We start from the raw sequence: 26,026 nt of genomic DNA on the forward strand, positions 1-26,026 counted from the left end.
ACACACAGTTGGCACAGAGGAGATCAAGACTATTGTCATGGGACAAACTGGAGTGTGGTGAGGATGAAGATTGGAGGTTGAGAAAGCACATGGGGGAGAGGAGAAAAGTGGGACCTCAGAAAGAGGTTGGAGTTAGTTACAGCTAGGTTGAACAAGTTGGCAGTTCACATAAATTGACAGGACAGATTGGATCATCCTACACATGCCCAATAATTCCTTATCTAGAGGCATATTCATCTTTTGTTCAAACCATTGATCTCATCTTGATAAATGAGCATTTATATACATGACCATGATATGTATGTTTTTTTCTTTATTATTATGCACACAAGTGTTTGTGTTACCAATATTTTCATAGTTCACTGAATGTCCTGTAGCTCTTGTAACAATGCTGATGCATACAATGCTAGAAGACTAGAAATCTAAAATGCAAGAGAAATTTTATGTAAATATTTCATCACCTCTGTATTCAGTATCAATATATGACTTAGTGTCTGTTTGAGAAATTTTAAAATTAGTAACTTATAATTTAAAATGTATAAGTGATTTATAAGTGTTAAGTAGATGAATACTTATAAATAAAAAAAGTGTTTTGGATAATTTTACTAATAAGTCAGAATTTTTTTTAGTTAAATGACCCAAAATAAATATTTTTTAAATATAATTATCTTAATTCATAAATTTTATATTAAAAAGACATGTGAAAACATAAATATTAAAACTAAAGTTAATAAAAAAGGCGAAAAATCAAAATAAGTCGAGAAAAGTACATCGTTGCTAATATTTAACTTATCAGCTTATAAGTTGTAAATTCAACTTATAAGATCGATACGTATTTACTAGCTTATAAGTGAATAATTGCATATCTGTAATCGATGCATCTTCTTGGATCATGGCAGCCATTGCTACCCCCAATTACAAATCGGATGAAATAGGTACATTGATATTTTTGAGAAAGACAAGCAATCATAGTCCTGGACAGATGATCTTGCCTGCTGCCAGAATTTCAGGAGATAATTTCAAGATATCTTGATCACTTCTTAGTGCAACAACTCTTGCTTTACCTTCACAAGTCAAATCCTAATTTGTAATTGTATAAATACAATAGTTTATAGCATGTTGAAGCATGATAGATTAAACTGATAAGTGATACCAGAGCCTGGAATCAATCATGCACCTAATATGTGTTGATTAATAGTAACATTATTGTCAATTTGTCCTATTGTCCATCTCCATTCTCTTCTCACAAGTCATAATAGAGGAAAAGAGAAGATGCTTGGCCAAATATGCCTATAGTGAGGTCAATTCAAGTTGTATAACACCTTCCACTATTTGGTCATCTATAGAATCATTAGAATGCTTTACCTGGCTTGCAAGGGCCATGTATACAACTTTTTCTCAATGGGGTTTCTTGTAATCATGTTGATATGATGTGATTTTTTACCGGAATCTGCAGAGTAAAGTTAAAAAAACTCCGAAGCAGGTACAGAAAAAGTCCAATAAAAGAGAAGGTCGAAAAAGTAGCTTCCTACTATGTTACTCGGACTCTTCATTTTACCTTCGAGTACCTGTGTCGGATACTCGACACTCGGACATGGACACTCGGACTTGAACACTTGTTTTAGACCAAAAACATGTATATTTTTTAAAATGTTGCCAAGTCCGATACTCGGACATGTATCTATGTCGGACACTTCTAGCCGAGTCCGAGTAACATAGGCTTCCTACCTATACACGATTATTTTCTTAATCGATATGGAGAATTATATGCTATAGATTTTATATGTTCATCAGCCATAACAGAAACAAGCCATTCTTAATATTCATAAGACAACACAGAATTTGAAGGAGTTGGAGAAACAGAAGTAACAATATGAATTTACAGATTTTTCTATATTAGTAGCCTTTCAGTTTAGGAATGGCCAACTCAGCTTTCCGTGCATTATTCTACTGATGCAAAAAAATAAAGACAAACTTCGAATAACAATCATGTTTGTCTTTCTCATAACACGCCTAGAAAATTCCAATGACAAGATAAAGAAGATAACCTGGTCTACCAGAGCAGAGGTCCACGAGTGATCCAGTAAGAACCCCACCTTAACAAGTGTTGAATCATGCATTATCTAAAAGAATAAGAATTCCCTCATCATATTACTCTCGTCTAGGATATCTTGTATACTATTTTCCAAAGCCAAACCATTTTCCTATAGAAAACTTATTCTTCGCACCAGATGAATCGGCTGCTTTTGCTGGAACTGGTTTAGGATTTGCTGCAGGGAGATGTTTGGGTCAGAACTCAGAATAATTTGTACTGCCTCTTCAAAAAGTGAGACTGCCGCAAAACAACTTATGAACACATTCGTCAATGATAAATATTCCCAAGAATAAATATAAATTTCAATCAAAAGTTTATTTGCTTAGTGTTTTATTGATGTCGTAAAAGGATATAATTTATTCAGCTGTTCACTTAGTTTTATAACTAAGTATGCATCTTGGAAAACGATACTCTAAATGGAAGAGAAAAGAACAGGAACACGTATAAATTGCTCACTTGAAAGAGATTATGATATGTAGACTTTTAAAAAATATCTCTGTACTGCAAAGAACCCTATGTTTGAAAGGTCAATGGACTGTCTTCATTAATCATCTAGCAAGGAATAAATTATCTAGCAACAGCGACTGCAGTTTACTCTCATGATCATCTAGCAAGTAATAAATAGGATACAGAAAAAGTAACAAGGGGTACTTATTTAACACTCAACAGTTATTCTTTTTCCATATAATGTCCACTGCAAGGAAATCTGTAATATGTACCATACACTTACCTCTGACCCAGTGATCAGAAATGATATCCATTTATTAATATTACCTGGATTAGTAGGTGTGGTACCAGTTCTCTCAGTTTTCCGGTTCATATTTTTATCTAAAGTTTTTACAGGTGCTTCAGGGGTAGAATTTCTTTCAGGAGTCCGGCGCTCCACAGGTACTCTGCTACCTGTAATTGACAGGGGACAGAATTGACAGGTTCAGCAGAGAATTAGAGATTGCTGTTTCCAAACAAGTCACCTTTTAAACAGATCAAGGAGCATAAAATCTCTCAAACTTGATTGAAGAACTGGATGCCATAGATAAGTAAGAAAATAAATACAAATGCCATGTCACAGGACTTGACAAGGCCCAAAAGAAGTATCAGATTAACATAGTAGCAGCTGTAAGCAGGTCATAATAAGTCCTTAAATTTTAAATAATTTTTGCTACAACGATACACAGAATTAACAGCTGCAACAGATTTAGTTCAAAGAACAGGGAAAATTTAGTTATATAACAACTAAAAGAGGGGAAAATATTCCACGCAAATGACCAAGTCGATCAGGAATATCCGCTGTTCCCAAAGTTTAGACAGAAGACTTACTTCCAAGGACAACGTCTAATGACATTTAACCTAAGAGTTTAAGTTTGGACTTTCCAGCAAATCACAGATAAGAACTAAGTAACAGGTGTGTATTATAAAAAGAAAAACAATTCACTGAACTCTAGATAGAATAAGAGCTTACTTTCGCTAGGAGGCTTTCCGTAGTTGTGTCGCAGAGCTTCAAAAAAATTACCATCTCTTTGATCCTGCATTACTGAGAGAAGCAAAACAAAATTACACAGTGTTCCATGGTACTTGTATAAGGCTTATGTACACGGTCTCTAATTATCCAAATAACTAAAGCATACACTGGTCATATAAAGCATTCCCGTAATTGGGGGCACAGCCAACTGATAGTAACTGGACGGCCTCAGCATCTCTCGTCATCGACAATTTAGTTGATGTGTTCAAATTTTGTGTGTCTAACAGAATACCTGCAAGCTGATATTAAGAATTAAATCAAGGCAGTTAGTAGAGAAAGTTTCACTTATCATATACATGAGCATGGAAGACTATGTATGAACTGCAAAATACGTTAGTAGTTTTTATCAATACCAGGAGTTTCTTCAGAACAGGGGTATCAAGTAGTTCGTAGGCATCCTCACAGTAATTATCAGTAAGAATGGTGCACTGAGATCCAACCTGGTGACAAGCAGAGAATATATAAAACCAAACAAAAACAAATAAGACCATGTGTGCAAGAGATTTTTAAGAGAAATGACACATTCTAAACATCATTATTTGGCATAGAGTAAATAATTTTTACCTCGCTGTTGCTTATGAGGACATCCTGACCAACCACAAGAATACTCAGCTTTTTAGCCATCATTAGTGCTTCCAAGTCTACCTAATAACACATTACACTGAAAAAGTAAGATAACTTTTACAATCACTTGAGACCGTCACACCAAGTATAACATAAACTAAAAGAAGACATATTAACTCTAGTTATCAATAAAATATATGTTACTCGGACTAAGGTATGTCATGTAGGACTGGATACATATACAAGTGTCAGACTCAGAGTTTCAGAAATATGGGGACACGGGAACACTTTCCTATTCTAGGACACGTGTACTGGGGGATAATATATCGATGAAATACATGATAAAAATTCAAAGCAAAAATCATAAATAAAATTCCAATCAAATATGCTTTTGCAGATTAGGTGTCTTCTACTCTTTTTCTTCATTTTTTAATTTACTTTTTGCATCCCAAGTTCATTTTGTATGATATGTGGTTTTACAGTTGCTCAAGGTGTCCACGTTCTAGTCAAAAAAATCCACCACAATATATGCACCATCTCCGGGTGCCCAAGACGGGTAGAAAGGCCCAAAGGCACCAAACCAAAGAGTATTAACATAAAATAACAATGTACAAGAGAACAAGGTATACATTCACTATTTCACGCCCTCCATCCCACATTAGTTGTTATATTTTAACCATTTTCTGTAATGTCCAACAATAAAGCTCTTCTAGATTTTGGAATGTATCACTCTATATAATACTATGTTGACCTTCACAATTTTATTTAAGCGCTGTATCCGTCCGCAGGTGATGACACTAATTCCAAATTTCAAAGGTTCAAATCAAACTGTCACACTACTATTTTCTTATATCTTATGCATGAACACCATGTTTAAATGGAACCTTTGGTGCACATACTGTACCATTCCAGTAGCTCAAACAAAAGTAATATGAAGATAAAACAGCATGTAGTAAATTATACTTAGAATCAGAACCTCTTCAGAAAATAGCAGAGCTTTAGCATTAACGCCAGCATGATGAAAAAGCCACGCTGCTTGTCGTTGCTTCCACATCTTCCCCCTTCTCACATTTATTACAGGCAACACCACCACTGGACTGCCTTCTCCCTCAACGCCCTCCTTGTTATTCCTCATTTTAGTCTCAAGCAACCAGGAATAGCAAACCGCTGACAACATAGCACTTGTACCTGCAAATATATCCGGTTCAGACAAACTATTTTATGCACAACTTGCTTTCCTAAACTTTTACCAGACTATCACTTGATTTATACCACTAAAGCCAGACTCTCTATCTTACACGAATACTAACAAAATCGCAATCTTTACCTTCATAGCTCAATGTTAAGCGATTCACTACAAAACGTCAACCCCCCGCCATTTTTTCCTTTTTAGATAATAAATCAAACCTCGAGTTATATATTCTATAAAATTCCGTTACAATGTCCAATTCACGTACAATCTAAAAGTTCGAATTAGTTTGCTAAAATCAACATAAAATAAATCCCGTTACAATGTCCAATTCACGTATGATCTAAAAGTTCGAATTAGTTTGCTAAAGTCAACATAAAATTAATCCCTAAAAGCTGTTAACAATAATTTCAACAATTTACAATAACATCATAAACCAACGAGTTCATCAAACATAAAAAATAGTAATTTTACGAAATCGAAAACTTTTCGAAACACTTACTATTAGAAGGGCCAGAAAGCACAATCTTGGCAGTCCCATCAATTTCTCCACTTATAAGCTTCTTAATTTTCACTCTTTGCTCCTTTAAAAACCCATTTAAGTCTTTTCCCAATTCAATTGAGCTCTGATCCGAATAAGATGAAATTGATCTCCGATGACCCGACTCCACCGGCGGCAACTGACCCTGTTTTTCCGGCAAGACACAAGTGGCAGACGAAATTGATCTCCGGTGAGATGACTCAGTCAGGTGCTTTGGAGGCGAGAGTAACCGGGTCGGGTCGGGAACCGGGTTGACTCGTTTTGTGGGTTGTGGGATCCCAAGTGGTTGGGTCACAGCTGGGTCGGACTGGAACCGGGTTTTCCGGTGGATAGATTGTCGGGGCGGGAGGAACTGGGTCGGGTCGGGTTGAGATGGGGCGGGTGAGGGTGGGGATTCGAATCTGGAGCGACGGTGGGTGGATAGACGAGGAGGGAGAGGTGGACTCGGGTCGGGTATGGGTTGTGGATCCGGGTCGGACGGTTTGATAATGTTGGAGAACCATTTTTGAACCGCATTGACAGGGTTGTTGTCAGTAACGGGGTTGTTGACTGCGTTTTTGTTTTTGACTGATTTTGTCACTATTTCTTCTCCAAAGCCATCTACAGGTCTCTGTCTGTTATTTTCAAATAAATAATAAATTGTTATTTGATAATTTATTAAATTAAAAATAAAAATTTACTTAGATTCGTAAGATTTTACAAAATTTTACATTAAATTTGCCAAATGCATATTATAATTTTTTTTTGCTAATTGATAACACACACGTGCACACGTAATGGGTCGAACTTCTGTCCGCACGGGGTACAAGAGCTCAACCACTGGAGCAGCTTTGTTATTTGAATGCATATTAGAATTAACATTGTAATATTTCGGATTTCCATAGAATTTTATAACCGAGAATTTTACGGGTGGAACTCAAAACTCCGGTTGAGCCTAAATTTTAGTAGAATTTTTTACTCAAATCTAGATTTTTGGTTAAAATTTGGTAGACGTTTTTTTATTATATCAAGGTTATCATCAAAATATTGACGGTAGTTTATTTTAATCGAGACTGCTTCGAAATCCTAGTTCCGCAACCGTAACAGACTAATGTAAAATGTACTCACCTTCTAGCAGACCTACTATGGGGATCTCTTCTATCAAACGTAGACAATGACAATCTCGGTGGCTGATACTGCGCCTGTGGCCTTGCATATTTCGGTGATCCGCCGAACCGAGACGGCGATTCGGAACGAGTAGGAGAAGAAGCTACCATCCTCTTAGCTTCCTCAAGCCACTCTTGTGTCAACCTGCTATTATTACTTCTGGTGCTTGAGTCAAATTCTGCACTTCCATCTTCCTTATCACTGCCTGTCAAGTTGTACACTTTCTTTTCATTAGTTGCAGTTCCGAAAAACATGTCGTTCATGAAATCAGTAAGATCAGGTGCCTGTCTTTCCGCTACAGATCGTCTGGTTCCGGTTATTTTCTTCTGTTGCAGGCCTTTTGGTGAGCCTGCTGCTGCAACTTTAGCTTCGTTTGCGAAACTGTTGCGGTTGAATCTAGTTCTCTCCATGGCTTGAGTTCTGATTGTGTTTTTAGTACTATGTTTATTGTGGCATTGGTGCCTATATAAACGGGGGAAGAAACAGATGACGCAGAGGAAGATTGTAGAATAAAATATGAGATCAGAACAGCAAGTAAGGTCATTTGTTTTAACATGAACATTTGGAGGCATTGGTTAGAATGTAAATTTGGCCGGCATTGGAGGACGGTAGTTGTCTTTTTCTGTGTATCTATTTATCCGCCTTATGGAATATTATATATAGAGAGCATCTCTGTTGAGTAAACGATTGTTGCAACATACCGTATTACGGTACATGTAAAGTTTGGTTTTTGGCGTAAATACATGAAGCCAGTTTTAAAGTGGCACGGCGATTTACCGTGATATGATATACTTGACAACAATCGTCTGCCCAGGTATGATTTTTGACGTCACTACATGGGGGTCATCTTTACAAGTACCGCAGTCATTAACCGTGGTACGATGGGGGTCATGTTTACAAGTACCGCAGTCATTTACCGTGGTACGATATGCTTGCCAACAATCGCTTCACCCTTATATTGACACGGTGTGATTATCAAATGCGTAACTGTCTCGTTAGCCCCTGATATTATGTGCAATTGCTATCCTTGCTATCCTTTAGATCAAGGTCTGCAAAAGAATTTAGCACTAGCTAGTTTTGTATCGACATGTTTGAACTAGTCAACAGGCATTTTCAGTGTATATTTTTCGGATGTTTGTGGTTAGAGGGAACCATAGATGAGGCTTTTACCAACATTGTGTTCTTGTTGTTCTCTGTACTACACAAAAACTTGATCTTTCCAAATTTTGACATTAATATTAGTCTATTTTAGTACTTATGGGGTGAAGAAAAGGGAGATCCTAGTGATTAGTTGGTTGGTTAGACAAAAAACATCCTAATAAACTACTCACCTGCCATAGATTATTATAAGCTGATCAACAAGAATCATTGTAAAATGCCAAACATTTTGTCTTGATCAGTTTGTGTGACTTGTGATCATTGTGCAGTACACGGCTGAAGATGCTATCTTGACTAGCAAGAAAAAACAAGGTTTTATTATAGGCTAAAGTCAGGAACTGGTCCAATTTACCCGGTGCGTACCCGAAGGTAGCGGCTGCGAGTTTTTTACGAAAAAAAACTTGAGAGAGAACCTGAAGTCCTGAACTAGTAGTTAAAATAATCATGACATTTTACACTTCATGTTTAGTTTGTACCAAAGAAAACAAAAAAGAAAGAATATCATCCATACAAAGGCAAGCTCAGAAACATAAATCTCAATGTCATGTTTCTGTAGACCTTAAATAAAAAGAAATCCGAAATCAGCTACTACTAATCAAAGGCCTACAACATCCCCGAACCTAATCAAACATTCAGTCTTGATATTCGAGATCCACAAGTTTTTAAGGTGACCACATATACCATAAGACCGAGAGAGCTATTGTTTTGATCATAAAGTTTGCTCATAAAACATAATACATGTAATGGACAATAGACGAAAGAAACAGCGAGGCTGAAATAAGATGAATTTTTACCTAAATAAAAATGTGAAATTCTATAATAGTCGATATTTCTGGAAAGAATCGATGGTCAAGCTGTATGCCCCTGTTTATTTACGAAGTGAAAACCATATTGGTGCTTTTCATACGATCCATTCCAATAAGTGATAACCTATTGTCGAAAACATCTATATATCCAAAAGCATCTGTGCCTGGAGGACATTCAAGGGCTGCTTCTAGGACCCTATGATGTACCCCATGGGAGTCAATTGAATGTCCACCTTTATGATCATGTCCACCTAGGCAAACCTTCACGCATTTGTACCGATGTATGACATCCATTACTTCATCATAGTTCCACAAAAGTGCTTCTTTGGATGATGATCCGGGATCCAGAGGCAAATGACAGCAAACTACCACCTTTTGATTTAAATTAGTCGCATCATGCAAAACATGATCCAACCAGTCCAATTGTTCTTTCCCAACTGCCCCATTAAACTTAAGGAATCTTCTCTCAAGATTCACCAATCCCTCTGGACTATTCTTTTCTGAATTTGGGTTCTTCTCACTAAGAAATTTCAAGGCCTTTTCTGTGTTTGGATGATCATCAGGCCAGCCAATAGCACTGATATCGTACCCATCAAGAATTACGAATCTGTATTCCGGAATTGGAGAAAAATCATAGTAAGCATGTCTGTCAAGAGCCGGGATTTTCAATAACGGGAGCAACTCATGACGAGGGAGATTGTAAAGGCAATGATTGCCAATCATGTGGTATACATGACCATTGAAGTTATCAAATCCATTAATAACTTTCTTAACAGCATTTAAAGATTGATCTTTTGGGCAAAATCCATCAACTATATCTCCAAAATTAATCACAAACTTAAGCTTCTGGCAATTGTTCCAGTTTTGGACTGCCCTCTTTAGCACAAGAATGCTGTGTCTATAATAACGTGGAGTACCAAGAAAGGAGCGGCCATCAGGAATGTCAGCATACTGAACATCAGATATAACCCCAAATGAAAGAAGAGGATTCTTTTCGACACTCCTGAATGCATTTTGCGAGCCCATGGCCAGCTGGAATGAGAAAAAATATTGGTATATAAATTAAGATATGTATATCAACCAAACCACTAACACAATCAGCGCAATGTGAAATTTGTCAGAATGTCACATGTTACGAGTAGAAGTGCAAACAAGTCAGGCAATTTGTGAGGCATCTGAGCTAAGCTCGTAAAATACTCAAATTCGACTGGACAATAGTCGAACCAAGTTTAAGCTCCAAGCGTTCAAGTAATTTAACACGCCAATCTGGAGTATCAAGTTACTAAAACAACGAGGCACATGAATCTAGATGAGCTATTGTTTATTTATAAAAAATTCAAATATACCCTTATATATTTCAGCAAAAATAAAAAAACATACCTATACACATATTTGTAGAATCAAATTGTAATTTACATATTAGATTTACTTGAGTTTATCAGGTTCAAGATTGAGGTGAATGTAATACCAAGTCCAGTTAACTCGAGCCTTCAAGTGATGGAAAATTTTATCGATCTTTAGCCTATTCAGTTTCGAGCTTGTAACTTATGGCTCACTCTTACTCGACCTAAAAATCATTCAGTAAAGCTGAGTTTGTGGATACCCTCACACTTGGTAACAGGAGGTCAAGTTCTAATTGAGACAATGTGTGGGTGAGAATTTAGATTTCTTGTAGTTGACCTAACCCCAAAAGAAAAATAAGTATTCGACTTGGCTCATCTTGATCACACTTTTACCAAATTTTGATGTCAAAGCCACTTGGAGTTTGTATTGAGACCGGAACCTGTACATGTTCACGCTTAAAAATTAACCAGGGTAAGGAGAAGGTTTATCTAGCTTGGTTAACTTTTAACATCATAAAATTCCATCGAATATAAATTTTTACTCTTTACTGCCAGGACAAAGACAAGTAACCTCAGCAAGTACGGGGCCATGCCTTATACTCCCTCCGTTTCAAATTAGATATCCACTTTCAAACTAAATGTTGATAAATTAATTGCATTTTTTGACCATAATATGTGGGATAAGGTTGATCTAGAAAATATAAAAAAGATATATGTTGAGTAGAGTTAACTTTGGAAATATTAATTTGCATTGAAAGTTGAAGTGGACAACTAAATTGAAACAATTTTTTTTTTGAAAGTAGACATACAATTTGAAACGGAGGGAGTACGTTATAAGTAAAACCAAACGCATTGTGTAGAAAGTTTACAACATTTTAGTTGGGCACAAGCAATCATATTCCTAAAATGATAACCGAAGTTCCTTACATTGATCGGGATAAGCTATCTAATAACCAAACTAGGTAATTGCATTAAATCTCTTTACGAATTATCACACAAACTTGCTCATAACTTATAGTTGTAATTCTGGTATTTTACTTTAGGTCCGTAGGGTTTGGTCTTGGTTTTTTGGGATGTGATTTGTGTGTGTCTTTTTCTCCCCTAATTTTCCCTTTATCCTCCCTACTAGTAGCCAGGTGTCCCTAGGCTAGTAGCTAGGTGACTGTTAAAGGCTAGTGGGACACGTGAAAGGCAGCATGGGAATACAGGTGTCCCCTAGGCTATTAACTAGGTGACTGTTAAAGGCTAGTGGGACACGTGAAAGGCAGGGAAGGGGAAAAGAGTGACAGGGTGCCCAGGTGAATGACACGTGTAAAGAGGGGTAAAGGATAAGATTGTGGGGAGGTCAACGGCTTCCGGAGGCTAGGCCCACGGAGACTAGGCCTAGGGCCACCGAGTGCATGGGCCTTTCAATTTTTCACACACTTCTATCGCAACTAGAATGGAATGTCCCGTAGGCACACAATATTATAATGTCATCAAAAACTAAGACGCATAACTAAGACGGCATCACAAAAATCTTAGAAAAACCGGGAACAGTTTTAGCACGAGAACACATGAGAATAATCGTCTCGCAACGTTCCGCACTTCCTCTTTCTGTCTACATTCTAATCACATACAATATAATTCATGAATAACTAATAAAACTTTAAATTGACAGCATTATGGATGATTTCAACAATGGATATGAATTAGAAGACAATCAATTGTAAGTTCATGAACAAATGAATTAAATATAATATATATAGAATTTATATAGAATTGAAATTAAAGTTACCAGAGGCGTAAAATCGGGATATCGTCGCCGATAGAAAGAGCGGAGACTAACGGTAGCGGAGAAGATAGGAGCACATGAGGAATATGCCTAAACGATGTCGTGGCAGTAATAAAAAAAAATTGGGTAATTGTAGCAGTGAAGAATTGGTTTAAATATGAATGACGACTCTTGAAAATGCTCAACCAGCTAACCCTTTGAACAAATGGAGGGGATTTTTAATTTTTCCTTTTTTAAAAAAAATAATTTTATTAATTGACGTATAAAGAGAATTGATAAATAAACTTCACAATTTAGCATTTAAACTCTGGTCTCTTTTCATGTAAGTTACATCATTATTCATAAGAGGTAAGAAAAAAGTACAAAAAAATGTCAATAATTATAATAAAAAATTTAATTCAAGTTTAAATCGTAAAAACTAGAGTCAGCAATTACGTACACGACACGATAACATGAAAATAACGGGTTTGGTTTGACATTTTTGGTACACGGACATGAAAGTACACGGATGAATTTAGTGTCGGTTTTTGGTTTACATTTGGATATACGCACGAAACGAAAGTACGCGAAATAAATACATATTTAAATAAATTTATCAAAATTATATGAATACATATATCTTGCAATAATATTTTACATTTAATATTTACAGAAAATATATACAAAATAAATTTAAATTTAAATTTAATAAGACTTGACTGCACTTAAGTCTTTATGACTTATTGATTTAAAACTTGACTAGTAAAAAATTAATATTTAAATATATATATTTTATTTATCTTTATTTTTATTATGAGATTTAAATTACACGAGTACACGAAATAAAGGTACACGAACACGAAACGAAACGAACGCTTAATAGTTCGGGTTTGGATTAGACATTCATGACACGAAACACAAAAGTACATGACACAAAAGTACACGAAACGAACGAATTGCCACTTCTAATAAAGACCGGAGCTTATTTATCGAATTTTATATTAAAGTGCCAACGGTTCTTGTCAAAAACTATCAAGTGGCTACTCGATCACAACGGAGACTCGTTTTGACAACTAAAATAAAAAAAATATATCACTCGGTTAAATCTTGAAAAAAATATATATATGAAAATTAACTAACAAACCTATCATCGGTTCATTAAATTTTAGGTCAAATTTTTTTTGAAAATTTATCATAATGATATATACGGTGATTATAGTGTCCCGAACGAGTTCTCGTGAAAATCGAGTAGTCACTTATAGTTTTTGACAAGAATGATGAGCCATTTGATATAAAAACCCCTTATTTATCATTCCATTTCCCTGTATAAATTATTTAAAGTAAAGGATTTTTTTAGTATGTATACGTTCGCACACAGTAAGTATAACTTTCTTATGAATTGGGTGGCTTGATTTTATTGATGAAATTGTTGTGAATAAGATCTCTTAACATTAATACCAATTTCATCAATAGAAAATAAACTAAACTCATGGAAGTTCGTACTTATTCAGATACATGAACCTTAGGTGCATATTACAATCACCAAATAATTGAATTTTTTTTATTTTGAATGAAAATATTCAATATATAACCATATAAAATTTGTTGTTCATATTTTTGTGCCAATTAAAAATATTCCTCCGCAATAGTTTTTCAAAATATAGCGAATCAGCTCCAAAACGTAATTTTAATCCGCTAATTATCAAAGACCGTGAATTTATTTGGTCACCTATGTTAAAGAATTCAGTTAGTTACCTTTAATTTCGTTCAATCGCTAAATTTTTCTTGAACCTTCAACTTCCCAACACGGTCATACTTTTATTCATCGTAATTTGCTGCTACTATTTTTTTATCGAAAAAATAATGTGAACACTTCATATGTAATCCTTGGTACAAGTCAGGTGCCAATGAATTCGTTGAAAAAGTATAATACCAGACTTTATTTCTCGACATTTATACAAAGAAAGGAGAAAAAAAAAAGTAAATGGTAAAGAAGAGAAAATAGCAGACTATATAACATCCTTATTTCTCGACATATTCAGACTTTGCTGAATGTCTAGTGAACAAGAATAGAAGACTATTTCTTCCCAGCTGCCTTAAAGTAGACTAAAATGAAATAGCAGACAACTATTCCATAACTCCTATAATTGTAAATTTAGGCAAATATATAGAAACAAAAGGAGCAAAACATTTTGTATATTGGATTTCTTCCTGCTAAGCAAAATTCAAGATAATAGATATATACTCTGTAGGCAAAAACGGCATTGGCATGCGCAAAACAGAGTCAAGAGTTGCATTCCCAGCTTTTTATGCATCCAGCAGCATCAAATTACTAGCCACTAAACAAGCTCTGGTCGGTGCTAGCTAAATGACACTGGTTTTCCATTATTCGAACGGTTATGTATTTGACTGATGAGCTTCTCCGGTAGTTTTTTTGACGCCTGCAAAGCCATCAAAAGGATATCTAAATAAATAATTTACAATAGAAAGTATAATCCATCAAACTTATGTTCAGATCATTGAATACTGACCTGGAAGTGTCTCATATGCAGTATTGGCTCACAACCAACATCTGAAATTAGTTTCCCATTAGGAGTGCGCAGACTAAACCGTGCTGCCTCATAAGCTGAAAGTCTATCACTGTTATTTGGCAGGTGCTGGCAAACTTTAAGTAACGACGCTAGAGAATTCATCTGGTGGATCAAAAGACTTTCCGGAGTGAGAATTCGCTACCACATACGATAATTTTAAAAAGAAAGGAAATATGCAAAGTTCAATATTAAGCATGTCAATAGTTCATCCTCACAGATATAAGTGTCAGTTTTTATATCTATTGGATATGCATGGAATTGGACATCACAAAGAAAATTTAAGTTTATGATTTTAAAAAACAATCGAATCTAAGTTGGTGCACACAAGTTGGATGCACTCACCCCACTTCATCAATGTCTAAGCAACGGGATGACAGTTACAATCTAATCAGCGAGTTAATAACAAATAAGTTTCCCGTAATCATGTACACTTAAAAACACCAAGCACTTCAGTTTTCAATAAGAAATGTTATTTTTGCCACTAACTTGTCACTAATCCCAGTAATAGGCATGAATAGATTATGTATCCTTAGTATAACAAAATGTCAAATGAGGCTTCGCTTTGTGCAGAAAAAGGAGTAGTGCAATTAGAGTAGAAAACACAGACCTTCATATAAGGGCAAGATGCGCATCCTCCATTTATTGAACAACCTTCTCCGCTTGCTACTCCAGGTATAATTGGAACTTTCATGAAATCTCCAACTTCAGTCAAACTTATACCCTGAGGTGAACTGCACGATGTTGTGGTCACAGACTCCGACGAGACAGGAAAAACAATCTCAATGCTAACTTTGCTTTTACTAGAGGAATCAACAGACGCCAACATCTTGCGAACTAATGCAACAATTGCAGTTACCATTCCCGACTCTGTTCCCAGTACGAACTGAAGATGGTCGCTGACATTTCTATCTAAAGCCTCTTGTACCTTCTGCTTGATAAAATCTAATATGTTTTGGGTTGAACCCACTACACCCATTCCTCTTCTCTTTGCTTCCATAGCAAGCGAAAACATTTCACCAGGGACTTCAAAATGAGCAGTTAAGAATGCATCACAATACATATCATTTATCCTCTTCACTACTTCAGAACCAAAGATATCATGGACAATGCAAGTACCATCCTGGCATGTGGAAAATATGTCAGCACAACTGAAAAATGGATTTTTTACATTTCATATCTTACAGAAAATATTAAGCAAAGGAGAAAGCAAACCCCCCTTCCCTTTCGGACTTCAAAAGGGGGGAGAAGGGGGAAGGGATCCGAGAAATTAATTACTGATAATAATATCAACACAATCAGAGGACTCTACTACACACAAATGCAAAGACTGTTCACTTAGCCCTCGATCTATTTCTGCCAGGGATCTACAAGATGATAATCTTCGGGCAGATTTGACTGAACAGATAGTCCAACGCAAAGTTGTTCTCTCATTGTCAAATCAAATAAACATGGAAAACAGAATATGCAAGATTTATTAAGTGCAAATTTTAAACTAAACAGCCGCTTTTCCCAGGGAATACATAATTATTTACTTCATCAATTTTCCAAACTTTAATCTTCCTTTCTTATTTTGACAAGCACATAATTCTGATATGGTACGAGGTAATTTGGCACCTAATGGAATGGAAAGCCTTAAAACATTTTTTTCAACAAAACTCACTGGCAGGCTCTAATTTAGCATTAAAGAATCGAACAAGATCATAGTTTTATCAGTCAAGACCAGAAACCTGAAAATAATGAAGACGAGGAAGTAACGACTTGATTGAATTTCTATTGTGTTTAGGATGTATCTCGGAAATTTCTTCATCAGTCATTACAGTCATCTGTCTAAACAACTCCGCAATATTTGCACCCATGTAGGAATCAGGACCATATAGTACAGTTAAGTTCGGTACTTCAGTAAATGCCTGCAGAATAAATCACATTTACACTTTCATTAATAAAAATGACTTAGACTAAATTAGAAAGAAGATGCCTCTTAAAATAGATGTATATAAATGCAGTAGAAACACAACCTGCAAAATGGTTTGCACAACATTAGAAGAAGTACATGTTATGGTTGGCACTAATTCATGAGCATGAGCTTTTGTCTCTAGTGATGTGTTTATATACACAACATGCAAAGCGGGAGACGACACGGGAGCAGTTGCAAGATAATCCATATATGCAGGACTAGAAGCAGCATCAGCCAAAGAGCAACTAATTTTTTCATCGGACATCCTGTACACGCCAACCTGCAAAATATGTGTCAAAACAACACCATTAGCACAAGCAGCACAACTATAAATCAGTAAGACCTCAAACAATGGTAAGTTAGGCAGTGAAAGTAGTAAATATATACACATTTAAATAAACTTGTACTTCTGACATTAAAACCACACGACATTAATTCATACTATAAACTAAATGTCTGGTTGGAAACTGTGAGAATATAGGAACTTCAAGAACAGAATTGTATCATCAAGTAATTGTATAGATTTGAATTTGTGGGTGGGATTAGGAAATGATCTTACCTCTGGAAATCCAGCTTGATCAAGGATCGCACGCACATTTTCTGACATGAAATCTACTCCCAAAACAGCTATATATTGGCATCCTTCTTTTGCCATTTTCACAGCCATATCAGCCATAACCAATGAGTCAGATATATAAATGTGAGGCCATAGACTCTGTGCAGCAGTCAAAACACCTTGGACTTCAGGGTCCATGTAAAAGTGTGCAACAACACCAATCTTGCTCTCCTTCAGCAAATTGGCAAGCTCCTGAATTTTTGAGTCTTCTGGGAACAGAAATTTTGCCTGCAATTTAGCTATAATGAACTTAGGATATTTAAAATATACCGCACTTCGCACAAGAGATGGCTGTATATTTAAAATACATGACTGGATTATATTTTACATACTTACAAATCTGTATAGTAACAAAATTTGTGCCTTGAACATGTGCTCGAGATGACCATGCAAAGATATTGCAAATCTTATTACAGTCTCATATATTTATCCTTATCCTGATCACAGTGTTCACTTTTCTTATTAATCTTTTTCATTTAATTGCTAGTGTTGCAAATCACTTTTATAATTAACCCTTTCTTCCGTATTTTGTTCAGTATTTTGTTCAGTTCTCTACCCTGAAGCTAAAGACATCGGCAAACAAGTTGATGTAATATAACTAATGCAAGATTCTCAGGTTCAAACAGCACGTGTGCAACCTACAAATACCCTAGGCACGATATTCGCATACTTCAATTAACATCACTACTTATAAACCCTAACCAACATTATAACATACACATGCTATAAAACCAATAAATAATTAATCACACAACAACAAACAATCGAACCTGAGCTTCAGCATAGCTCCCTTTAGCCTGCACACCATCACTCGTAACAACGAGAGAAGGAAACAATTCCCCAAACTTCTTCCCTTCTCGTTCCGCAACCAAAGCCTTAGTCCTCTTCTGCATACTAATCAACACATTATGCCAAGTATTAACCCTAGAATTCTGCAAAGAAGCCAAACTCAGCGGCGCCAAATCATCGGTTTTCAAACTCAAAACCTCCTCCGGCTCCGCTCCATCCAATATCGAAACCAAACACGAACAAAAACCTCGACTAATCTCCGAATCACTATCGGCCTTAAACCTCATCTTTCCATCACAATTTAATTCCGCCACTAACCAAACTTGCGACGTACATCCCATCACTCGATTCGAAACAACTTTCTCGGTCTCATCTAACGATTCTAACGAACTCGCGTAACGTAACAGCAATTTGACTCGGTCAATCGGCTCTAACGCATCAAACTCAGTGATGAGATTGTTTAGCTTGTCAATCGCGAGATCCGTCAGCGGCGGCGGAGACGACGTCACCGCGGAGCAAGACGACGACGAAGACGAATAAAACGACGTCGTTTTGAAATTATGAGGTGTTGTGTGAAGAGATGTGTGGAGAGATTTGAGAGAGATAGGTTTGAAGAAGGGAGAGGGAGAGGGGAGGAAGCGGTTAGGGTTTAGTGAGGAGAGATGGGAGAGATTGGAGAGGAGAGAGGAGAGAGAGGTGGCGTCCATGGCCGGCGGTGGAATTACACGGCGGAGATGCGGTGGCGAGAGAGAGAGAGAGGAGTGCGTTGAAATGTGAGCCGTTGGCGGGGAAAAAGGGGGGAGTATATTAAATATATTGAGAGGATAGGGAAAAAAGCGGGGAGTATTAAAATATTTGGTGGAGGAGAGAAGAATTGAGAGGAATATTAATATGACACGTAGGTTCACGCGCCAAATGTGATTGCGTATCTGAGTCAGGTGACAACTTTGAAAATTGAATGGCTGGCTGACTGATGATGTCTTTCATTCTGTACGGGAGTTCCTTTGTAACAAAGGGTCAAGGTCTCATTTTTTGGGGATCGGGAAATTTTGTGTAAAATTAATCTTGTAGGGTAAACCTATGAAGATTTCATATTTAACTTTTTTTTTAATCGGAGTTAATCTGCCGCCGCTATTTTTTGGGTGCACATTAGATAAATTTTACGGATTTATGTAATAGTCTGCAAATCACGTGAATCAAGATAAACCGTATTTAAGCGATCGGCTCTAATTCAGAAAACATAATTATAAATTCTCCTCCGTAAAATTTAAAACTGTGATAAGAGGATAGTAATTTTTGATTTTGATGGTTAAAAAGTATTGATTAAATTTACTTTATAGTATACTGTTAAACCTTTTTAAAGTAATAGGGGTGGGATCGGAGAAAAATATTATTTTAGCGAATTTATTATTTTATCAGGAGTAAAAATATACTGCATATATTATGTTGGTACCGAAAAAAATATTATTTTAATAAGATTATCATATCGATTATTATTTTATTGAGATTCAACTGTAAATAATACGAGTTGGTTCATAAAATTTTGTCTCGAATAATCTGACAGATGACCAGGCGTGTTTTAATTTATGTGTGTATTTGTATGTATTTGATGTCATATTTTATTATTACAAATGTTATCAACTATACATGTTATTTGAGAACCGTTTTGGATGCTAATTCGGACTAGCTAGTATTTTCTTATGATTTTACATTTGTTTGTGTATCTATTTAAACCACAACGTATTTTTTATATAGCATGAAATAAAAATCAAAATTCAGTTCTTTCTAGAACATAATTTTCAATTTATGGAATTCGACTTTGGCTTGTCAACTTGTCCGTTTTTCGTACTGTCTAGTAATCTCAACAGTAGATTTTTATTTCCACTACATTTTAAAATTTAACAACCATAAAATTTGAAAATGGCTGCTGATACGCAAATGCCTGGGGTCCGTTTCGGCTTTCAAGTTTCAACCCTTCTTTTTCTTCATCTTTTTGAAATTGAATACAAGTGCTGGAGCCCCCCATTGTTAGCATCCAAATGGCATTTCTGTTTGTTCGCATCTAAATTCGGATTTGAGTTTGAGGATCTAATCGAAAAAATCATATGAATTTTATATCAAAGCCTACCGTTCTTGTCAGAAATTATAAAATGGCTACCCGATTTTCACGGGAACTCGTTTTGGCCACTATAATTATTATATATATCACTTCGATAAATTTTGAAAAAAAAAATTGACCTAAAATTTAATTAATCGATGATGGGTTTGTTAGAATATTTAATTACAAAGAAGCATAACGTCCTTTTTGTAACTCAAGTGGGTCACACATCGATTACAATTCTGTTAATTTTTATATAACTTTTTTTCAAGATTTAACCGCGTAATATATATTTTGATATTAGTGATCAAAACAAGACTCCGAGAAGATCGGGTAGCCACTTTTTGACAAAGAAAGGTGGGCACTTTGATATAAAACCCTACTTTTATTACATCTCTTCGTCAAAATCAAAATCAAAATAAAATTCCAAAAACATAGTACATCTTTATGTAACAATGGAGAAGAAATTTTCGGACCAATAGCTTGTCAAGTGTTTATAACTAGGAAAGGTAAGAGCCTAAGATCTATAAACAAGACGGGGTAAGAGGAAGTTAAAAATTTCTACAATCTTCATATTTACAAAGACAAATACATCTCTTCTTCAGTACAAAGAAATGAACTATGTTCTTTTGGTACACAACACAAGGTCGATCTAATAATAAGATTCAAAATTATTCTCCTCCTATAGTTCCATTTGAGCATGCTTGTTGTTATGCTCTAGATTAAGATGTCCTGTTACTGTCCCTTGCAAAGAAGGAAGAAGAATGAAGAGCCAGGAGCTCTCTAAACCATACTCTCATGCTATATATGTTAAGATCTCCTGATATTGTCCTTGCTGAAGAATGGATGCCTTAAAGCTTCACGAGCTGTTAACCTCTCTGAAGGATCATATCTTAGCAGTCCTTGCAGGAGATGTATAAGGTCACCAGCAGAATGATCTACATGTTGCATGATTAAGTTCTGCGATATGAGACATTCCTGGTTATCGACATGATCTTGTGAGCAATATCAATAAAAGACTACTATAAGATCGAAGATCAAAAGAACCTGCAGGCGAGGTAACTTATTTACAGCTTTGATGCTATCTCTAGAGGCAGCTCCTTCAGGCCAGTCCAGCTTGCCTCTTCTGACATATTTCTCGGCGTGCCGGCTAAACATTAATGGACAAAAGTAACTATAAAATTTGACATCCTGCAAACATTTTGGGAAGGAAACTACTTATCATCTAGAGTTGGGCAACCTACTCTACTCTCTTTAACATGTGCTGTGGCAGTGGACCAAGGACCCTCTCCATCATTGCAAGGTGTTCCAAATTCTCATGTGTTTGGAACAACGCATCACCCTAAACGATGTTGTCAAACTTCATCAATTATCCAAAGATGGTTGTTTATCACCAAAAGATGGCAATATTAGAAGTTAGCTTACCGAGCAAAGTTCAACCAAGATACAGCCAACACTCCAAACATCACAAGGGTAACTCCACCCAAGTCCTATAGCGACAAAATATTGTTGAAACAAACCCTCCGATGGAACTAAGCTAAACCAGAGAAGAACATAAAGTTGACTTCAAACACGTGCCGGAAATACAACTGACCTAAAATGACTTCTGGGGCACGGTAATGCCTCGTTGATACAATGTAAGATTGATCCTGCCGGCCATGGGTTGTGCTGCCGAAATCAATAACTTTGATGGCACTTGATTTTGGAACCCTCTTACTATATGAACTATCCTTCGCAGATCTTGAAGAACCCTGTAAAATATTTACGAGTTATGCCAGAATTTATATAAGTTCCTAATACGGAGATTAACCAGTAGATATGCGGTGAATCAAATAATGTTCCCCATATTGTACCCTGTAGTCTGGAACTCTAATGTACTCGGGAGAAATAAGAAGTATGTTCTCAGGCTTTAAGTCTGTATGTATAAGGCGCAATTCATGCATGACTGCACATGTATAAGCATAGGAATATTATTATCACATAAATTAGTAAGATGATAAAAATCAGAGCAGTCACCTACTTATAAGATGCTTTGACACAATTTTTTACTAAAAATAAATAACTTGTAAATCTAAAGTTGTTATGATATATCTCATAGCTGTAGTCTTTATAAAACAAAACAAAACAATTGAAAAGTTGGCATAAGTATTTACTACACACATGCTACACTGTCCAGCAGTTGTCTGCCAATCTCCCGGACAATATCGATGGGAAAGGATTGATAACTGTTTTTCCGTAGAAAATCGTATAAGCTTGGCCCAAGCTTCTCAAAGACCTGTTAAGACCATTTAAATTCATCCAAAGATCTTAACCCCCGTTGCTATATTACCCAGTTGAGATTCATTAATCCACCAAATTATCATTATATGTACTTACAATACAGATATGGTTACGATAGTCAAACCAGTTCCTTATTTGCACACAGCTGCACGGAATAAACCAATTTAACACCAAACACAATTTACAAATGGAACAAATTACAATAAGCATCTACAGTTTGTCAAAACAAATCAGATTGAACTTACCAGTTGCCCCCTTTTTCATTTTTACCAAGCTGTTGCAGCACATCAACTTCAATCATTGCCGCTTCCCGATATTTTTCAACACCTCGGACAACTTTAATGGCTACCATTTCTTCCCCCTCTTTGTCCCAGCATTCTAGAACTTGACCAAAGGTACCTTCACCCATCTTGCTGTGAATCTTATCTGTAAAAGTCCCATTTAAAAAGGAACACAAGAACACATTCAGAAACAAATATTGATTAATCGAAACAAGAAACACAATATCTATATTGTGGAGAAGGTAGTTACAGCGAGATGTTAGATTATCTCCAACAGCAAACACATAATGCCCATCTTTGTCATCTTCTCGCCACGGGGGAGAGTCATTCCGAGCCACTTCCTTCAAAGACAATGAATTAGTATTCTCTGTAGGTATTCCTGAGGAAAAGCTTGTGAAATTTGCAACTTCTTGCGCACAAAACAATTCAAGCTGAGCCTGCACCAAGGAATAAACAATTAGACATACATATATTGCTCAATACGAAATTAGATCTTCATCCCTCCTTAATACCTTCAAATATTTAACATACACTATGGCACCAATCATCTATCATAACAACTATTCATACAGAATAGCTTTCAAAATAATAATTCAATTCCTAAAACAAGGTACAAATCATTACACCCTCCTTCCAAAAAGTAACAAGTTTCTATACCAACATAATTGATAAACCAAGATAGTAAATCAAACAGCGTATAAAACCCTCTAAGTTTTTGAGTACAAAACAAGAAATAACCACTACTGATGTCCCAACAATACCTAAAGTCAAATGATTAAGTCATCTTCGACCTCAAAACTAAACCAATCAAACACAGAAAGATTTTGTATTTAGTATAAAACCAGAAACACCCTCTAATTGCATGCCATTAATACCTATGTTCAAACAATTAGGTCATCTTCCACCCCAAAATTAAGCCAATCGAACATAAAAAGATTCAGTAAAGAGTAAATCACACATCTCCCCTGCTAGTAAAAAAACCAAACAGAATCTCTCTCCCCACCAATCACCCTCTCTCCATCTCTCTCTCTCCCCCACCAACCACCCTCTCTCTCTACCCAATCTCTCTCTCCCCCCCCAATCTCTCTCTCTCTCCCTCTTTCTCCCTCTCCCCGTCTCTATCTCCCCCAATCTCTCTCTCCCCCACCAACCAACCACCCACCCTCTCTCTCCCTCTCTCCATCTCTCTCCCCCACCAACCCCAACCACCCTCTCTCTCCCTCCCTCAATATGAACATATAATTGTACAAAAAAAAACAATCACAATATCTCTATACAATCAACACGAATCATACCCAACTCACACACAGAGATCAATACAAACATACAAATTAAGAAGAACAAGTCAATCAATCAAATCAGATCTGAAACAATTAAATCGAGGAGAAAATTAGAATACCATAGAGGGATGAGGGAGAGGAGCAACATCCCAGCCCAAACGCTGTCGTTTTCGCGGTCGACGATCCATGTTGGTGTGTGGAAAATCGATCATACGCTCCGTCTCCATTATCGATCGGAAAATTAATAACGAATTTAATAATAATAAAAATCAAAATATTCAACGCTCAGAGATTATAAACCGCAAGATTATCAAGGGAGAAAAATAGAGGGGATGTGTGTTGTATATATAGGCGGAGCGGATAAGAGCGGTGTGTTCTAAATTGGATCGGAGTCTCGAGACCTAGCCCTAATATAAATACGGATGGGCTTAAAGTAAATTTATTCATATTGGGCTTTTTGAAATCGTAGACAGCCCATGTTTGAATAAGTCTATTTTATTGTTTTTTGGATAATTTTTATATTATATAATTTTTTGAATTTAATTTGAAGTGGAAATTTTAAGTAACAAAATTTATTTAATTAACATTTTAATAATATGATTTGATAATAATTAAAAATACACATATGGGGTATAAGTTAGTGATATTTTAATTTAAAAAAGTAATGTAAGGATTGAAATTTATAATTTTATTGATGTTTAAAGGTATTTTGATAAAATATAATTATGTTTAAATTAAAACTCATATCAATATAATAATATATATAAATTATCTTAGAGATCGTTTGGTTGACAATAAAACACCCAGGAACTTAGGAACTTGAAATAGCTGGGAAATGTCATTTGATAGAGTTGTTTGGTTAACACAAGGAAGGGAAGTTGAACTTACTTGAAAGATTGAATATCCATGAAACATGAAAAGTTGTTCACCAGCCTCCCCTTGATAACTTACACTTCACATTGGTGAGTAAGTACCATGTATCAAACAAAGAACATTTCCGATTAAGTTAGTTTAATTTGTGTAATCCCGGATCAATGATAAAAGTACATATTATTTTATTTTGCAGGCCTGATTATTTTCTTATTATAATTTTGATTTATTACGAATCAATTGTATAATTCTTTTAACCCATATGAGCTATATTGATTATATTAGTTCGACGCTATTATACCGCGACAAAAGAATCAACTTTATTTTTATTTTATTAAAATAGCATGTATGTTATAGAATTTAAAGAAAACATATAATTTATACAAATCCAAACATTGTACATGCAAATGAACTATAAAATTTTAGTATTTTGGCTATTAGGGTCGGATTCCTATTTTTCAACACTTATAAACCTATATTATACCTACCAATAAATTAGATACATTTTAATTTTATTTTAGCCCGAATCAATTAATATAAAAATTATGTTTAGTTTAAATTTAATTTTGGTTTTAACATAGATTAATAATATACATTATGTTTTAGCCACATACCTTTTTATATCTACCAAATTCAGCTAATTACATCTATTTTGTTTTTAATTTTAATTTAGTTCGGTTAATATTATTTGGTTTTAAATTGAATAAATGACATATTTTATTTTATTTTAGCATAATAACATTATATCGATTAACGAATTACCTTTCAAATTTTGATTTTGTTTCTTACCCGATTCAATAATATATTTTTCTTAGTCAAATCAGTTGTATTTATCATTTTGTTTTAGTACGAGGAATCAAATCTTTGTTTTAGGTTCAGGTAGGGGTGTAATCTAGCCGAGCCGAGTCGAATAATGCGAGGCTTGGCTCGAACTCGATTAAAATAGTTCGGGTTCGAGCTCGAGCTCGAGCGAGCCTTTAATTTCAAGTTCGAAATTCGGCTCGTAAAAGGTTCAGTAGGTTCGAGTTCGACTCGAAATCTCGAATTAATTCACTAAATATTAAAAAAATAATTGAAATATGATCGGTTCGACTCGAGTTCGGTTCGAGTTCGACTCGATAAAAATAAATAATATATACTAAATAATAAATAT

At 35.6% G+C, this 26,026-nt stretch overlaps 4 protein-coding genes across 5 annotated transcripts; all 4 read right to left on the reverse strand.

The window, feature by feature from the left end:
* Positions 1 to 750: 750 nt before the first annotated feature.
* Positions 751 to 7,626, reverse strand: LOC141663670 (uncharacterized). Of its 2 annotated transcripts, XR_012551598.1 has the most exons (10): positions 7,016 to 7,626; positions 5,870 to 6,522; positions 5,155 to 5,366; positions 4,179 to 4,259; positions 3,968 to 4,054; positions 3,721 to 3,853; positions 3,555 to 3,626; positions 2,870 to 2,995; positions 2,049 to 2,270; positions 751 to 1,064 (listed from the first exon to the last, which is right to left on the reverse strand). XR_012551598.1 is itself a non-coding variant. In XM_074469458.1 (9 exons), exons 1-9 carry the CDS (start codon positions 7,624 to 7,626, stop codon positions 2,179 to 2,181), a joined length of 2,067 nt encoding a protein of 688 aa, XP_074325559.1. In that variant the 3' UTR covers positions 1,683 to 2,178. The 2 variants fall into 2 exon arrangements, 1 of the variants encoding a protein (XP_074325559.1); XM_074469458.1 differs by lacking the exon at positions 751 to 1,064 and having other exon boundaries at positions 1,683 to 2,270.
* Positions 7,627 to 8,613: 987 nt separating this feature from the next.
* Positions 8,614 to 12,314, reverse strand: LOC141663719 (manganese-dependent ADP-ribose/CDP-alcohol diphosphatase-like). The gene is made up of 2 exons (XM_074469517.1): positions 12,139 to 12,314; positions 8,614 to 10,050 (listed from the first exon to the last, which is right to left on the reverse strand). The coding sequence occupies exon 2, from the start codon at positions 10,042 to 10,044 to the stop codon at positions 9,085 to 9,087; it is 960 nt and encodes a 319-aa protein (XP_074325618.1). The 5' UTR covers positions 10,045 to 10,050; positions 12,139 to 12,314; the 3' UTR covers positions 8,614 to 9,084.
* A 1,792-nt stretch (positions 12,315 to 14,106) lies between these two features.
* On the reverse strand, positions 14,107 to 18,912 carry LOC141666520 (quinolinate synthase, chloroplastic). The gene is made up of 7 exons (XM_074472572.1): positions 18,046 to 18,912; positions 17,219 to 17,503; positions 16,721 to 16,939; positions 16,433 to 16,612; positions 15,313 to 15,825; positions 14,646 to 14,807; positions 14,107 to 14,555 (listed from the first exon to the last, which is right to left on the reverse strand). Exons 1-7 carry the CDS (start codon positions 18,769 to 18,771, stop codon positions 14,475 to 14,477), a joined length of 2,166 nt encoding a protein of 721 aa, XP_074328673.1. The 5' UTR covers positions 18,772 to 18,912; the 3' UTR covers positions 14,107 to 14,474.
* A 1,790-nt stretch (positions 18,913 to 20,702) lies between these two features.
* LOC141665896 (serine/threonine-protein kinase AFC2-like) lies at positions 20,703 to 24,361 on the reverse strand. Its single transcript, XM_074471880.1, has 11 exons — positions 24,123 to 24,361; positions 22,974 to 23,160; positions 22,688 to 22,868; positions 22,539 to 22,587; positions 22,323 to 22,437; positions 22,016 to 22,107; positions 21,757 to 21,913; positions 21,588 to 21,652; positions 21,407 to 21,504; positions 21,210 to 21,312; positions 20,703 to 21,122 (listed from the first exon to the last, which is right to left on the reverse strand). The coding sequence occupies exons 1-11, from the start codon at positions 24,228 to 24,230 to the stop codon at positions 20,973 to 20,975; spliced, it is 1,305 nt and encodes a 434-aa protein (XP_074327981.1). The 5' UTR covers positions 24,231 to 24,361; the 3' UTR covers positions 20,703 to 20,972.
* Between the last annotated feature and the right edge of the window lie 1,665 nt (positions 24,362 to 26,026).

This window comes from Apium graveolens, chromosome 6 (genome assembly GCF_009905375.1).
Source record: "Apium graveolens cultivar Ventura chromosome 6, ASM990537v1, whole genome shotgun sequence".
In the NCBI taxonomy this organism is placed as follows: Eukaryota; Viridiplantae; Streptophyta; class Magnoliopsida; order Apiales; family Apiaceae; genus Apium; species Apium graveolens.

Bases quoted from the DNA above. Each gene is read 5' to 3' on its own strand.
- LOC141663719 (XM_074469517.1), bottom strand. From the start codon at position 10,044: ATGGGCTCGCAAAATGCATTCAGGAGTGTCGAAAAGAATCCTCTTCTT.
- LOC141666520 (XM_074472572.1), bottom strand. From the start codon at position 18,771: ATGGACGCCACCTCTCTCTCCTCTCTCCTCTCCAATCTCTCCCATCTC. The intron at 17,504-18,045 runs GTTCGATTGTTT...GCTAAATTGCAG, and splicing joins GGAGCTATGCTGAAGCTCAG to GCAAAATTTCTGTTCCCAGA. The intron at 16,940-17,218 runs GTAAGATCATTT...CATATTTTGCAG, and splicing joins ATCAAGCTGGATTTCCAGAG to GTTGGCGTGTACAGGATGTC.
- LOC141665896 (XM_074471880.1), bottom strand. From the start codon at position 24,230: ATGGAGACGGAGCGTATGATCGATTTTCCACACACCAACATGGATCGT. The intron at 22,108-22,322 runs GTGTGTAGTAAA...ATACATGTGCAG, and splicing joins ACTGCTGGACAGTGTAGCAT to TCATGCATGAATTGCGCCTT. The intron at 21,505-21,587 runs GTAAGCTAACTT...AACATCGTTTAG, and splicing joins TCTTGGTTGAACTTTGCTCG to GGTGATGCGTTGTTCCAAAC.
- LOC141663670 (XM_074469458.1), bottom strand. From the start codon at position 7,626: ATGCCTCCAAATGTTCATGTTAAAACAAATGACCTTACTTGCTGTTCT. The intron at 3,627-3,720 runs GTATGCTTTAGT...TGCTTCTCTCAG, and splicing joins GAATGCTTTATATGACCAGT to TAATGCAGGATCAAAGAGAT. The intron at 2,996-3,554 runs GTAAGCTCTTAT...TGTCAATTACAG, and splicing joins CGGAAAGCCTCCTAGCGAAA to GTAGCAGAGTACCTGTGGAG.